The following is a 15,228-nucleotide window of genomic DNA, read 5'->3' on the forward strand; positions in this document are numbered from 1 at the left end:
TGTCATCAAACAAGTATTTGGAAAGTATGAAGATGAAACCTACTCTGAAAAGGCAACTAGCCATCAAGGCCAAATGGGTTTTTTCGTACGTGCATAATGCATGCATGTGTGAGAGAGAAGCAGGACGTTGATGTTTCACCCGAAACTAAACTAACGATGTATATGTAGCGAGTAACACAACTTCACATGCAAAGTTTGGTAAATTAACTTTCAACGTGAGACGTTTCTTCATATTTTCACACACTTTCCTCACCCATAACAAGTTCCAAAGCCTTTTATGTGGTCTACACAAGAGTGACACTAAACGTGTGTGACAATGAGATTTGATACCACAAAAGAAGTTAATATTCTAACATAAAACTAATTGGTCATACGAGAGTAATTATACTTTTAAAAAACACATACGAAATTTGGTAAACTTCTGATAGTAGACATTTCTTCTTATTGACGAGAATTACTACAAAAGGAGGGGTGGTGGTGAATATAACCAGGAGGGTATGGGGGACTAAGACAGAAACAACGTGTCTGTCACTTTCTTTGTTCATCAAAGAGTTAATAGAAGAAGAAAAGTTGCAGAGAACCTCACGTGGGAAAGGGAGTCCTTTGTGCAGGTACAAATTTTTACACCACAATTTTTTTTTTTTCCATTTCACCTATATATTTTGAGAATGGATCGAGATGCTTTATTGCTTTTAGGTAAAATTCAAGATGTCATGTTCAATCATGTACGTTCATCTGATATACATGTGTGTGTGTATATGTATAATATATTGTTGGTTGAGCTTTGAAGCGCAACCATGCAGCTTTCTGCACACATCATTCTCAAAGGGCCCATTTTTATCTCTGGTCTGTTGGAATTTAACAGCTATATAAATATATATATATATATATATATATATATATATATATATATATATAATATATGTGTGTGTGTGTCCTGGAGAATGAAGTGGTACTATTTTTCATTATGCTACCAATTATTAACATTCCGATCGAACGGAAATTTTGGCCAGAACTGTTGAAAAATTCGCGATAACTGAAGACCTTTTAGGTTGTCAATTTAAATGCTTAAATGGTGTTTAGTCAAAATAGTTTATAAGATTGACACAATTTCTTACTTTGATCCTTAATAAGTGGTAAATGTAGCATTAATCTTTTAATTTTGATTAGGTTCTTACTAATTGGAGCACAAACTAAGAAGGATTATCCAATCTCTCCCTTGTTAACAGAACTATGAATCTCTAAAGAATACAAAGATTAAATGGAAAGAGCAAAAGTGGAAGAGTAAAGGATTCTCATATTTCTTAGTAAAAATGAAGAATTCTTACAAAGCTTTCATACTTAATGTGGAAGACTAAATGCTATATGTACTAACAAATCACAATCACAATTACAATATTACCTTTTAACCTCCTTACTCAATTACCATCTTATCCTCCTTAACAACCTTAATTCCCAACTACCTTTCTTTTAACTAACTTGACTCAGCCATGTGTCATTGGTTAATACTCCCCCCCTCAAACATAGCTAGGGAAGTCCCAAGCTATGGTTGGGAGTTGCTGTGATCATGTGATGGAGCTGCATTTGAAAACTCCAATAGTGTTTGATGACTATCCTGCACCCTTGTCTTGGAAGCGCCCAGAGTAAGATTAATACAATGTTTTACAAAGATTGGACTGTGAAGACCCTTAGTAAATACATCTGCAACATGCTCTTCAGTTGGTATATAATGCACAGTGATATCACCTTTCTGGACTTTCTCTCGAACAAAATAAAAATCGATATCCAGATGCTTGATCCGAGAATGAAACACTGGATTAGAGCACAGTGCTAAAGCAGAAATATTATCACAATGAAGTTTAGGTGGGATTGGAAGAAATTGATGCACATCTTTGAGTAATGATCGTATCCAATATACATCTGAGGCACAGTGAGCTAAAGCTTTGTATTCAGCTTCGGTTGAACTGCGGGAGACTGTAGCTTGTTTCTTTGACTACCATGAGACATGATTAGATCTAAGAAACACAACAAATCCAGTAATAGACCTCCGTGTATTTATATCGGCTGCCCAATCAGAATTAGAATACGCAGCTATGTTAAAATCAGATGTTCTGGTATACTTTAAACCACAGTCTAAAGTTCCCTGCAGATATCTCATGATTCGCTTCACCATATGCATGTGCATATCTATTGGATGAGTCATATACTGACAAACAACATTAACGGAATGAGCAATATCTGGGCGAGTGAAGGTGAGGTACTGAAGGGCTCCCACAAGACTGCGATAATGAGCAGGATCAGCTAAAAGATTGCCTTCATGTACAAGTAACTGAGAGTGAGGCTTAGATGGTGTTGATGTGGATTTACAATTTCCCATCCCTGCTTTCTTGAGTAGCTCTTTGGCATATTTTGACTGTGTTACCAGTAATGAACCATCGGAATTATAGTGAATTTGCAATCCCAAGAAATATGTTAATCTGCCCATATCCTTTAATTCAAACACTTCAGCAAGATTAGTGATAACAGATTAAAGCTTGCGTGAGGATGAGCCTGTGAGGATAATGTCATCAACATAGAGAAGAAGTAGAATAACGTCCCCATCATCAACCTTTACAAACAAACTAGAATATGATAATGCAGTTTGGAAACCAAGTGCAGGGAGAAAGCTTGTGAATTTTGAATTCCAGACCCGTGGTGCCTGTTTAAGACTATACAAGGACTTAACTAATCGGCAAACATGATTTGGATATGTAGGATCAACAAACCCCTGTGGCTGCTTCATACATACTTCTTCCTCAAGGTCACCATGAAGGAAAGCATTCTTGACGTCTAATTGCCTCAAATGCCAATTAAATTGTGCTGCCAAAGCAAGAATTATCCTGACTGTAGTATGCCTGACCACTGGACTGAATGTCTCAGAGTAATCCAAGCCCTCATTTTGACTGAATCCTTGTGCCACCAATTGTGCTTTGTACCTGGAAATAGTGCCATCTGAATTCCTTTTGACTTTATAAACCCATTTACTCCCAATAACTTCTCTATTTGATGGAAGAAGAACTAGTTTCTAAGTCCCTTGAGCCTTTAAAGCATCAAATTCCCCCTGCATGGCATGTTGCCATTGAGGTACAGTGGATGCAGCTCGAAAGTGTTTTGGTTCTTCAACTTCTCCAACGTCAGCAAGGAAAGATAAACCACAGTAAACCATAGTAGTAGCTGAGTAAGAAGAGTCAAGTTGAAGAGATGATAGTTCAGGAAAATTTGCAAAAAAAGAAGAGTAATCCTGTCTTGGTATAGCCCCTGTTTTGAGCCTTGTTTGAATTCCAGTAGTCATATTTGAGACATCACAATTACTTGCCATGTCATTAGAAGGGGATAAAGGGAGAATTACCTGTAGTTGTGCAGGATCTAAGACAGGAAGCAAGGAAACTGTACCAGATGGAGTGGAAAAAGTAGGTGTTGATGCTGATTATGTTTCAAATTCCTGTATTTCTGAGCCTTGATGTAGAGTACCGGATACATGATGAGGAACTTCAGAAGATGTTGATGAAGTATTCTCAAACTGATGCATTGAAGATACAGTGTGCTCAACTTGACTTGGATGAACCATAGTATTAGGAACTGAATTTCTCATTGGCATAGGTATAGGAATAAGCACAAGCACTGATCGAGAACTGGTAGTAGCATATTGTTCTTTTTGTAATGACTTTGAAACTTTCATGTAAGGAAACATAGTCTCATAAAAAATAACATGTCTTGAAATTATTGACTTGCTATTTATTGGGTTATAACAAATCACTCCTTTGTAGCCCATTGAATAGCCAAAAAAAATACACATTTCAGACCTTGACTGCAATTTGTTGGCATTATATGGTCTTAACGAAGGATACACAGCACAACCAAACACCTTTAAGGACTTGATATCAGGTTGTTTAGTATAGAGTCTATAATAAGGAGACTCCATAGAATTAGACTTGCATGGCATTCTATTGATAAGGAATACAGAATGTGTACATGTAAAATACCAGAACTCAATTGGTAAGTGAGCTGTGATCATTAAAGTTATTGCAGTCTCTACGATATACCATGTTAATAGAACCATGAATCTCTAAAGAATACAAAGATTAAATGGAAAGAGCAAAAGTGGAAGAGTAAAGGATTCTCAGATTTCTTAGTAAAAATGAAGAATTCTTACAAAGCTTTCTTACTTAATGGGGAAGACTAAATGGCTATAAGTACTAACAAATCACAATCACAATTACAATATTACCCTCTAACCTCCTTGCTCAATTACCATCTTATCCTCCTTAACAACCTCAATTCCCAACTACCTTTTTTTTAACTAACTTGACTCAGCCATGTGTCATTGGTTAATATCCCTCTCTCGTTCTCTTGAAAATTCATTTTTGATTCTCGTCTCCTCGTTTTAATCATAAAGAATATGCTTTGATTCCAACATTGAGTTGCTTGCAAGATTGTACGACATAATTGATATGTCTTATTTCTCATTTTTTTTAATGTTTATCTCGATGCCAACTTTTTATGATACTTGTTAACTCTTGGATACATTATACATAGTTCAACTAATAACTCAATTATTTGTTGATTCCTTTTTGGTCAGACTGTTGTGTGACTACTGTATACGATTTGGTTTTATCTAGCAAACAGAATTGAAAAAAAAAAAAAAAAAAAAAAAACAATTGCCCCTTCTTAGTAGGATGGCATTTTTAAAGTAGGCTTTTCTACTTTTTTTTTCTTTTCAAAGACAAAATCACATTTAAACTTGTGGAATAAAAAAAAAAAAAACATAAGGACAAAGGGCTGGTTTGAAATTGCTTTTGTAAGAAGTAATTATGTTCATAAGTGTTTATGTGCAGAAGTGCTTTTATTAGAAACACGTTAAAATTTTAATTAAAATTCTAAGTGTTTGCTTTATGAACAAACAACCGAAAGTGCTTCATGAAAAAATATTTGACGAATGGTTCTCGAAAATAATTTGACATGTGCTTTTTATGCTTGTTTGGAACTTGGAAGTATTTATGAAATTAATTTTTAATAAAAATACAAGTGAACATTGGAAAAACACTTGAAGTGCTATCTGCAAAAAATACATAATTGTGCTTCTTCCAAAATGCATTTCAAAGGTTTTTGAAACTTTGAAATATTTTCACAAAAAACCGATTTCAGTTGTTTTAAAATCAATTCCAAACAATTAGCTTACCATTTTTTCAGTTAAGGTAATAAAAAACGATTTCAATCATTCTAGAAGCAAATCACAAGTAGATCCAGGCTTTAAGTATGGGCCAAATTTTGGGCCTTCACCATCCCACCCAAAAGCATTAACCCAATCCCACCCATAAACCCAACCCAAAGGATTCTCCTTTGCCGGACGGACTCTATTTGCAGACTCCCTACCTTTCTTCTTCGTTCAATTTCACTCTCTTACTCTCAGCAAAATCGCCATGGCTGTGGCTTTGAAGCTCCTGAAGCAACTCCGACCACCGCAGACCACCTCCACAATCCTCCACCGCAATCTCAGCCCACGGCTCTCGAGCATTCGCAGTGTAACCAGAGTCTTCTCAGACGCTCCTCTTCTAACCGAGCCCCTTCCGGCTTCACCTCCGCTAAACCCTCATTCTCCATCGCCGTCGTCTCTGAACCAGTACGAGCTTGCCAAGTTCGCCTCCATTGCCGAAACCTGGTGAGAGCTTCTCCCTTTTAGCATACAAGGTTCAATTTTTGCACTTGAATTTGATTTAGCTGTGGTATGATTGTGAATTCATGACCAATGAGAAAGAAATTTACTTGTATTGGACTTTTCAGGTGGGATTCTGAAGGGCCGTTCAAACCATTGCATCTGCTGAATTCTACAAGGCTTGCTTTCATTCGCTCCACGCTTTGCCGACATTTCGGGTAAATAGGTTTTCTTGGTGTAGTTTTAGGGATTATTAATGTTGCCAAATTCTTAGCTGCCGAGTAATTAAGAAAGTAGATTGCTTTGGTGCCTGGCATTGTCTGCAGAAGTGAAATTCGTAAAAGGAACGATACTTTGCTAACATTATTCAAAAGCTAAATGATGATTCCGAGTATTATGTTTTGTGTTTCGTTCAGGAGGGATCCGTTATCTCCTAGGCCATTCGAAGGTCTCAAGTTTATCGATGTTGGCTGCGGTGGTGGAATTGTCTCTGAGGTATGTTATCGTGCACCTTCCCAGGTGCATTCACTCCTCTTCACTGCACATGAACACCGTGTTTATATAATTGTTCCTCCTACCTGTGGTATGCTGATTCCCAGGTGCATTCACTCCTCTTCACTGCACATGAACACCGTGTTTATATAATTTTACCTCCTACCTGTGGTGTGCTGATTCGCTATTAATATGTTCTGCATTGTACTCACACAACATTTTGAATCCTCTTTCAGTAATGTTTAATTTAACTGATAGCTTTACCTAGCAATTGTTTCTGGTTAAGGGGCCATGATAATGTGATAATCTTTAGCCTTTTTTCAGCCCTTAGCTAGAATGGGAGCTACTGTGACGGGAGTTGATGCAGTTGAGAAAAATATCAAGATAGCGCGTGTTCACGCTGTATGACCACTCTCTTGAACAATGGCAGTTTATTTAATTTTTTTATTTATTAAGTATTTGTGCATGTGCAAGTACTTTGTTTCCTAAAGTGTCTTAACATGCTTCTAAACGTTACTTATTCACACAGGATTTGGATCCAGTGACCTCGAGAATTGAATACCAATACACTACAGCTGGTATGCGCTAAATTTGTTCTTATTCTGTGTAGTCAAGTTTGTGGTAATGGATTCAATTAGTATTTAATCTTTCATGCATCTCTTTAGAATGCATGGTTTTCCACCCTTAATGAACACATTAAATGGCTCACTATGATCATTGATGGCGTAAGTTAGGAAAACTATACTTGGTTGCATCCACTGCATTCAAAAGCTGTTAAATACGATAAATGATACCCAGCTGATAGCCACTTAAAATGTTTTTTCTTTCTGAGACATTCCTGCATGATATAAATGGTATTTTGATTAGAGAATTGTTATTGGCACTCCAAAAATCTCATTCTACACTCCAAACTTTCTATATTTGGAAAGAAAAATACACTTGTGAGGAGTGTAGAATGAGATTTTTGGAGTGCCAATAACACTTCCCTTTGATTATTTCAGTATCCTATTTGGAATCTTTGTCCCATGCAATTTACGTTTTTGCGGTGGTATCAGTAAATGTTGGTGATCTTCTAAAACATTTGACCTGTACTAGCAAATTGTGTTGTTGTGAGTTTTTTTATTTAGAAAGTGCTATTATTTCAGTGTTGAAGATCGTTTGTATTTTTCTTTAATCTCAAGTAATCGTTCTTTTCTTAATTGTTTTCTTCCAATTATAATATACACAGAAAAGCTAGTTGAGGAACAGAAGAATTTTGATGCTGTTTTTGCTTTAGAGGTAAAAAAATGCCTGTATGATTCTCGCTTTCTTCAGTGTTCATAACTAATTTGGTTGTAAATTGATGATTTTACTCAAGGTAATTGAGCATGTAGCAGACCCTGCTGAATTCTGCAAATCCCTGTCAGCCTTAACTGTCACCGGTGGAGCTACTGTTATTTCAACTATTAACCGTTCTATGAGAGCGTATGCTACTGCCATTTTTGCAGCAGAGTATATCCTCCAATGGGTATAATTCGTTATTACCTCCTGCAGTTGATTATGTGTTTTTGATCTACCATGCAACATCTGTTGCTTTGCTGTAAATTTTGCCTTCTTTCTTTAACTTGGTTGTTTTTGTTGCATTCTTGTTTGAAATTCTAGCAGACCTGATTGGTTTATATGCGAGTGATATGATTCCTGTTTTATTAGAACTATCCAACTGATATCGCTATATGATATTGCATAGAAACTTTAGAAATTGTTGTCAATGAAACGATGCTGGGTTTCAAAATCTAAAGTATGTTCAAGTGCACTAAGATTTCTGGAAACATATCCTGAAGCTATACTAAAATTCCATATTATATCGTTGTGATTGCAATTGTTACAATTCTAAAGGAATTAACTCTTATTCAATTCAATTGGTACCTCTAAAATAATTCGCTATGGAGGTGGAAGGATTTCTCTATTCTTCAGCTTTTTTCTTTGAAAATAGTTTGATCAAGTCATGTTTTCTCAAGTCTATTCATCATCTGTTGATAACATTTTGACTTGAACCAAATCGATTGTTTTACAGCTTCCTAAAGGTACACATCAATGGTCCAGTTTTCTCACTCCCGAAGAACTAGCCCTGATCCTGGAGCGTGCTTCTATTTCAGTAAGCCGTAACAACTTTTTCCGCCCTAGGAACTTCTGCTATTTTTACCCATGCACTTGTCGCCAACGCTTGTTTTCTGTTTGGTTGGTTTTGTGCAGGTCCAAGAGATGGCTGGGTTCGAGTACAACCCTTTGTCAGGTAGATGGTCTTTATCCGACGATGTTAGTGTAAATTTTATTGCTTATGGTACTAAAACAATAACATCCAATTTATAATGTTAAGAAAAAAGTAATTTCCATGCTCCCCCCCCTTCTTGCTTGAATGAAAATTTTGTTCTTCTTCCTACTCTCCCCCCCCCCCTTCTTGCTTGAATGAAAATTTTGTTCTTCTTCCTACTCTCCAATGTTTCTAATTTCTTTTTGATCTGCATCTATGAGGAAGGAAATTCCGTCATACACACAAGCATTGTCAGACGTTCTCAAGGTCGTGCACAAAAGTACATGAAATGGGGATGTCAAAGTAGCCCATGAAATGGTATGGGATGCTATAATAACGTCTTCGGGAGTAGGAAAGACCTCGAAAGATGTCACCTCAATAGTCAAAATAGTAATAACTCATGATTCAATGGTGATACGGTCAATTTATTTTAAACGAAGGCATGAAATTCATTAATTTCATTCCATTTCCACATTTATACTTACTCCAAACTTTTCCGACCAAACACGACCTAAAGCCGATCAAATTCTCTTGGAAACCGAAAGCATCAACATAGTCAATACGTCATCGTATACATAATCAATACGTCGTCGTATATTATCCAGGTCCAGTGTTCCCACCATCTAATTTTCAGAACGCATTGAGCTTCCCGAGACGGATTAAAACAGACCGAGGGACCCACTTATCATCCTTCGCGCCATCGCATTCACTTCCCAAATCAACCGTTCCAACCCGTTAACATGAAACCTCGAGTCAATCACTGCCGTTGATTTCAGATTAACTATTTGCACGCCGCATAAGTCGCCCTGCTTTTACCAATCATTTGAGTTCCTAATTTGCTTGCTAACCTGGCTTCTCTGCCCTCCTCCTATCCTTTTTTATTTGTACAATTACGATTAAACTATATTAATATTATTTTTTGTTTTATTTTTTCTATAAGAAAATCAATATAAAATGTTAACGTGGCTTAATCGTGATGGCGCGCAAAATATGAGGGAATATGAGTGTATGAGAAGTGGGAACACAGAGAAGCCGGATCCTATTCACCCAGTCAAAATTATTAACTATTTTTTAAATAATAAGATTTAGGAAATTGTTATTAGCACTTTAAAAATCTCATTTGGCACTCCAAACTTTCTATAATTAGAAATAAAAATACACTTGTGAGGAATGCCAAATGAAATTTTTAGAGTATTAATAACAATTCCTTTAAGATTTATTAAAAAATAAAAAAGGGCAGGAAGAAGAAGAGACGTCTCTCTTTATTAAGCCGTCTACAACTTCTATCAGCTCTCTTCTACCATTTTTCCTCAAATCTCTCTCTCTAGAAAATCATCGATCAAAATCTGAAATTTGTCACAGAAGTTTGAAAATTGAAGGTACTGAAATGTCGAGGGTGATGGAATTGCCGGTGACAGCTCGCGCCCGCTTAGCTGTGCTATCAGCGCACCTGGCAGCTGCGACCATCGAGCCCTATGAGTTCGGACCCGCTCTCGAGCCGCAATGCGTGTCCGCTCAGAACATCGTACCACCGCCCGGGAACCTCCGGGGACCTTTGACCATCGTCGACGAGAGGACCGGTAAGAGGTATCAGGTCCAGGTCTCTGATGAAGGAACCGTCAAAGCCACTGATCTCAAGAAGGTATCATTTTTTAGAATTATCGCTCAATTTGCTAATCTGGGTTATGTCAGTTTTTCAATTTTCTTATCTGGGTATTCGATTTTTTTTTTTTAATTCTTCTTTGCTGGTGCATTTTCTGTTTGGTTGCTCGGAAAATTGCAATAAGTGGAAGGAAAGTGAAATTTTTTGTGATGGGTTTTCTGTGTTTTGAATTCGATTAAGTTAATGGGAGAAAAATTGGTTCTTGTTGTTATGCAGATCACAACAGGGAAAAATGACAAGGGGCTGAAGCTGTATGATCCAGGATATCTTAATACCGCCCCTGTTCGATCCTCGATTTGTTATATCGATGGTGACGAGGGGATTCTTAGATATAGAGGCTACCCAATTGAGGAATTGGCTGAGAGCAGTACCTTTTTGGAAGTGGCCTATCTCTTGAGTAAGTAGCCTCACTTGGTAGTGGCCTATTTGAAGTGAAAGTTTTCATCTTCAACAGGAAGATATACCATTACTTTGACAACCATGTGAAGAATTTATACAACTAAAAATTGTTTGTGGTTATAATTAAGTACTACACAAATAATCTGATTCCCGAACCGTAATATTGAATTATCAAGAATGATTTATTATTAGGTAGTCTCTCCATGTCGTTGTCATATCTTCCATTTCAGTTTCTCATTTTGAACTACTTTGCTTTGTTTTTGCCCCTTTTCTTCTCCAGTGTATGGGAATTTGCCTTCCGAAAGTCAATATGCGGATTGGGAATTTGCCGTTTCTCAGCATTCAGCTGTACCGCAGGGAATTTTGGTACATTTTCTTTTTGGTATTCTTATAGAAATCCAATGATTATCCCTTGGATCACAATATTGGAATTTTACATGTGATTAACTACATATCACCTTTTTCTTCATATAATAGAGATTTTTAATGTATCTTCTAACAATCATGCTACAAATATGTATTCTCTGGTCCTCTGGACTCATGGAGGCTTTTTTGCCTTGCAAAAATGCACGAGTAAAATTTAATAATTATGATTTTATTGTTAATTTGAGCCTTATACACAATGGTGTCTTTTGTATTGTAGGACATTATCCAGGCAATACCTCATGATGCACATCCAATGGGCGTACTTGTCAGTGCGATGAGTGCTCTTTCCGTTTTCCATCCTGATGCTAATCCGGCTCTGAGAGTAAGTTTATTCTTATTGGCTTTTTGCAGAACATGAATTTTGTCATTCTAAGCTTTTAAAGGGATCCATTGTTTGAGGCATCATAACATATCTGATCATATATATTATGTTAACACAGGGGCAAGAAATTTACAAATCGAAACAAGTGAGAGACAAGCAAATAGCACGAATCCTTGGGAAGGTATGTTTATTTTTGTTCTTTACTTGGACTTTCAGCCTTAGAAAATATGGTGTGAGTGTTATATATGATGCCATTCTTTATGTTGAGTTTTATTCCCTCCTCTTTCAAATCTTAACCAATACACTCCAAACAAATAGCCCCCTTGACGCCGGCTTCTGCCTCTATCAGGAGGTGATAGCCGTTACCTTCTCCTACCACGCCTCTCCAAGAACCCATTGTTCAGGAATTGACAGGCCTATATAATTAATTGGGATACTTCCCTTAAAGTACCAAAGAGGCGTTTGCCACCACCTCCACCTCCACAGCCTATGGCTACTTTCTGTCTTTTAGGTCTCTATCACTTATTTGGAATGATTAAGGTGATATTAAATTGTTATTTTATTTCCAGGCACCAACAATTGCAGCAGCAGCTTATTTGAGATTGGCCGGAAGACCTCCAGTTCTCCCTGCTAACAACCTTTCTTATTCAGAGAACTTTTTATACATGCTAGATTCCTTGTATGTTATACTTTACTCCATCAAGGCATTTTACTGCATAACTTTCCAAATCGTCTTTGGCAATCTTTTTGCCCTCTTCACTGACGTTGCTTTTACTGTTCTATAAAGTATATGCACATTCATTGTGGAAATATGAAATTTGGTTTCCCTCTTACCTGATTAAGGATTTTTATTTGCAAATCTACAGAGGCAATAGATCTTACAAACCGAATCCTCGACTGGCTCGAGTGTTAGATGTTCTCTTCATATTGCATGCAGAACATGAGATGAATTGCTCCACAGCTGCTGCCCGGCATCTGGCATCAAGGTAGGCATCGTAGAACCTGATTGAAATGATTCGATTCCGTTTTATAACATGTCTGGCCCTTTATGTGCAGTGGTGTAGATGTTTACACTGCTCTTGCAGGAGCTACAGGAGCTCTCTATGGCCCTCTTCATGGCGGAGCAAATGAGGTATTTTCAATAGTCCATGTTCTCATTTATTTAAGCATTTTCCTCACGCATTTCTCATGCAAACAACTGGAAGAACACTTTTAATTTGAAATAATATACTTGAGACTTTCTATTCATTAATCTTCTCGTGTTTAATTGCAACTAAAGTTTCTTTTTTGTTGCTGCCTGGATTATTGCAGGCTGTGCTTAAGATGTTAAATGAGATTGGAACTGTTGAGAACATTCCAGATTTCATAGAGGGTGTGAAGAACAGGTATCTAATTTCCTATATCTTGGTAGTTCACAGTCTGGGGAACAGGATTCATGGTGAAAGATTTATGAATCAAACTGAGCTTTTGGTTCTCCCTTCAGGAAGCGAAAGATGTCAGGTTTTGGGCATCGCGTGTACAAAAACTATGATCCTAGAGCAAAGGTCATAAGGAAGTTGGCTGAGGAAGTATTTTCCATTGTTGGAAGGGATCCTCTGATTGAGGTGCATTTCTAATACACCTAAAAGTTAGGAAACGCAGGAGACAAAGCTTAATGAATAAGCACAACTTAAATTTGATGGAATTCTTAAGTTTTGAGTGCGTCTATCCTGATTCCTATGTCATTTGCAGGTAGCTGTTGCTTTGGAGAAGGCTGCACTTTCAGATGAGTATTTTGTTAAGAGAAAGCTGTATCCAAATGTTGATTTCTATTCTGGATTAATCTACAGGTACTTCTCATTACTTTTCATTCTATGTAAGATTAAGTTTACCTTGCCGAGCTTGTAACTGTGAAGATGTATTAACTTCCATTAATCAGGGCAATGGGATTTCCAACGGAATTCTTCCCGGTTTTGTTCGCGATCCCTCGAATGGCTGGGTGGTTGGCACACTGGCGAGAATCCCTTGATGATCCTGATACTAAGATCATGAGACCCCAACAGGTTAGTTCCTTGCTCATACTTAAGAGTTTGCTTGTTCATGTGCAATTTTGGTGTTTCTATTAAAATTGCCGATACGTCTGTGTTCATCCCATCTCTTATTTTGCCAATCTTTGTGATTATTCAGGTGTATACTGGAAACTGGCTGCGCCACTACATACCGCCAAGAGAACGCTTAGTACCAGGTGATGTAGACAAGCTCTCTCAGGTTTCTGTATCAAATGCCTCTAGGCGTCGTCTGTCTGGAACTGGTGTTTAGGCACTCAGTCGGAATTGTGTGAAACTTCACAGAAATAAAAATAAATTTCACAATATACCTAGGGGAGAAAGAAGTATCTTTTCATCTTTCTGCATTAAATTATGCCTTAAGTGAAAGCAGAAGTGTTGTTATATAGCGAAAATAACAACACTTTGGTGGTGTTGAATTCTGAAATTTCCAGTCAGTCATCTGGTTTAATGTTATTTACGATTTTTAGCTCAGTAGTCCTCAAATGGATATGTAGTTCTTATATATTTTTGGATTTTCCATCAATACTACGCATCATTGGATGATACGGAATGAATGGCTGAGATTAAAAATGGAAGATCTAAACAAATTTGCAAATCAAATCTAACGGCTAAAATAGCTGTAATATTGAATGATGCGCACCATTGGTGTTTGTGTTTTCTTATAACAGTCCTCTACCTCTAAAAACGTGGAAGGAGAAAACATTGCAGAATCCTGCAACCAAATGAGTTTTCTAACTGTAAGGCTGCATATGATAGACGATCCTTTTGACCATCGCAAAACTAAGAGTTGTTAACTTGGTATTGCCCTTCTATTTGTTAGTACTCATCCGAACCTGGAGAATGACACTAAGTAGGCAGTCAAACTCACTTCTTTTGACAGAAATAAAAGTAAAACAGTTTTTGAACCACTAATTTATAAAAAAAAAATTTATTCATCAAGAGGGGTTTAAACCAATTCCAATTGCACTTTTACCATGCATCCCATGCGAATTAGGCATCAATCTATCTTAAAAGGCGTTGGTGTATGAGTCCTAGAATGCTGCTGTACTCGGTTTTATGCTAAATCTTTCGTTAGCCCCAAGTACTCCATGTCTTTTTTCAAAGTTTCTTTCTAAGTCTTCCTCTATCTGTTTTATCCTAAGTCGCTATCTCATGTAGCATTTTTTAACCGAAGCATCCAGATTTCAAGTCACACCGAAATTTGAATTCATTCTATTAAAAGAAATAGACAAATAATATCCCCTTCAACCTTCTTTCAAATATGGCACATATAATTTTGATTAGCCCATTTGACATCGATAATTTCAATAGTTTAAGCCTTGAGATACTAGAACACCAACCACAGCAAGTGGCCCAGTGGTAAGGGTGCAGATTTCGATTTCTAAAATACAAAAAAAAAAACAAGGAGGTTTCGCGTGAGTTTGCTTGACTGTGGCCAGGGAGATGCTGATATCTCGCTGTGAGTCTTCCCAGCCCTCGAAAGTGATGGATAACCGTGACTTACTATCAATTGTCCTCATTTTTAAAGAAAAAAAAGATACCCTAGAGCACCTCTAGAATATGACTAACCAAATATGATATATGTTTTTTGTTTGGACAATGAGATAATTTGAGAACAATTAAATAAGCATACTACTATGACCAACTAAGTTAACCTACAACCCGAGATAATATGATATATATGTGTGTGTGTGTATTTTTTTTTTAATTCCATCATTATGTTTACATTAAAGAGAGAAATTTGAGCTAAAGCACACCATATGTCAGCTATATATATATTAAAAAAAAAAAAAAAAAAAACTATTAAATCGTTGTACTTAGCATATAGTTCATGTTTTTTTCTCTTATTCTCCCGTGCCTAATTAAAGCGGGAAACCACTTTGAGCGGACTCCATT

At 36.9% G+C, this 15,228-nt stretch overlaps 2 protein-coding genes across 2 annotated transcripts; both read left to right on the forward strand.

Annotated features, from left to right (window-relative positions):
* The first annotated feature begins 5,376 nt into the window (after positions 1 to 5,376).
* Positions 5,377 to 8,603, forward strand: LOC137740845 (ubiquinone biosynthesis O-methyltransferase, mitochondrial). The gene is made up of 9 exons (XM_068480650.2): positions 5,377 to 5,698; positions 5,821 to 5,910; positions 6,109 to 6,187; positions 6,509 to 6,586; positions 6,714 to 6,762; positions 7,413 to 7,462; positions 7,542 to 7,691; positions 8,238 to 8,318; positions 8,417 to 8,603. The coding sequence occupies exons 1-9, from the start codon at positions 5,460 to 5,462 to the stop codon at positions 8,531 to 8,533; spliced, it is 933 nt and encodes a 310-aa protein (XP_068336751.2). The 5' UTR covers positions 5,377 to 5,459; the 3' UTR covers positions 8,534 to 8,603.
* Positions 8,604 to 9,703: 1,100 nt separating this feature from the next.
* LOC137739957 (citrate synthase, glyoxysomal) lies at positions 9,704 to 13,803 on the forward strand. The gene is made up of 13 exons (XM_068479715.2): positions 9,704 to 10,116; positions 10,354 to 10,534; positions 10,817 to 10,902; positions 11,180 to 11,284; positions 11,403 to 11,465; positions 11,854 to 11,963; positions 12,151 to 12,270; positions 12,341 to 12,416; positions 12,596 to 12,669; positions 12,768 to 12,888; positions 13,016 to 13,113; positions 13,203 to 13,326; positions 13,451 to 13,803. The coding sequence occupies exons 1-13, from the start codon at positions 9,862 to 9,864 to the stop codon at positions 13,580 to 13,582; spliced, it is 1,545 nt and encodes a 514-aa protein (XP_068335816.2). The 5' UTR covers positions 9,704 to 9,861; the 3' UTR covers positions 13,583 to 13,803.
* Positions 13,804 to 15,228: the final 1,425 nt, after the last annotated feature.

The sequence above is a fragment of the Pyrus communis genome, chromosome 9, assembly GCF_041283825.1.
Source record: "Pyrus communis isolate YQ-2024b chromosome 9, ASM4128382v1, whole genome shotgun sequence".
Taxonomy (NCBI): Eukaryota; Viridiplantae; Streptophyta; class Magnoliopsida; order Rosales; family Rosaceae; genus Pyrus; species Pyrus communis.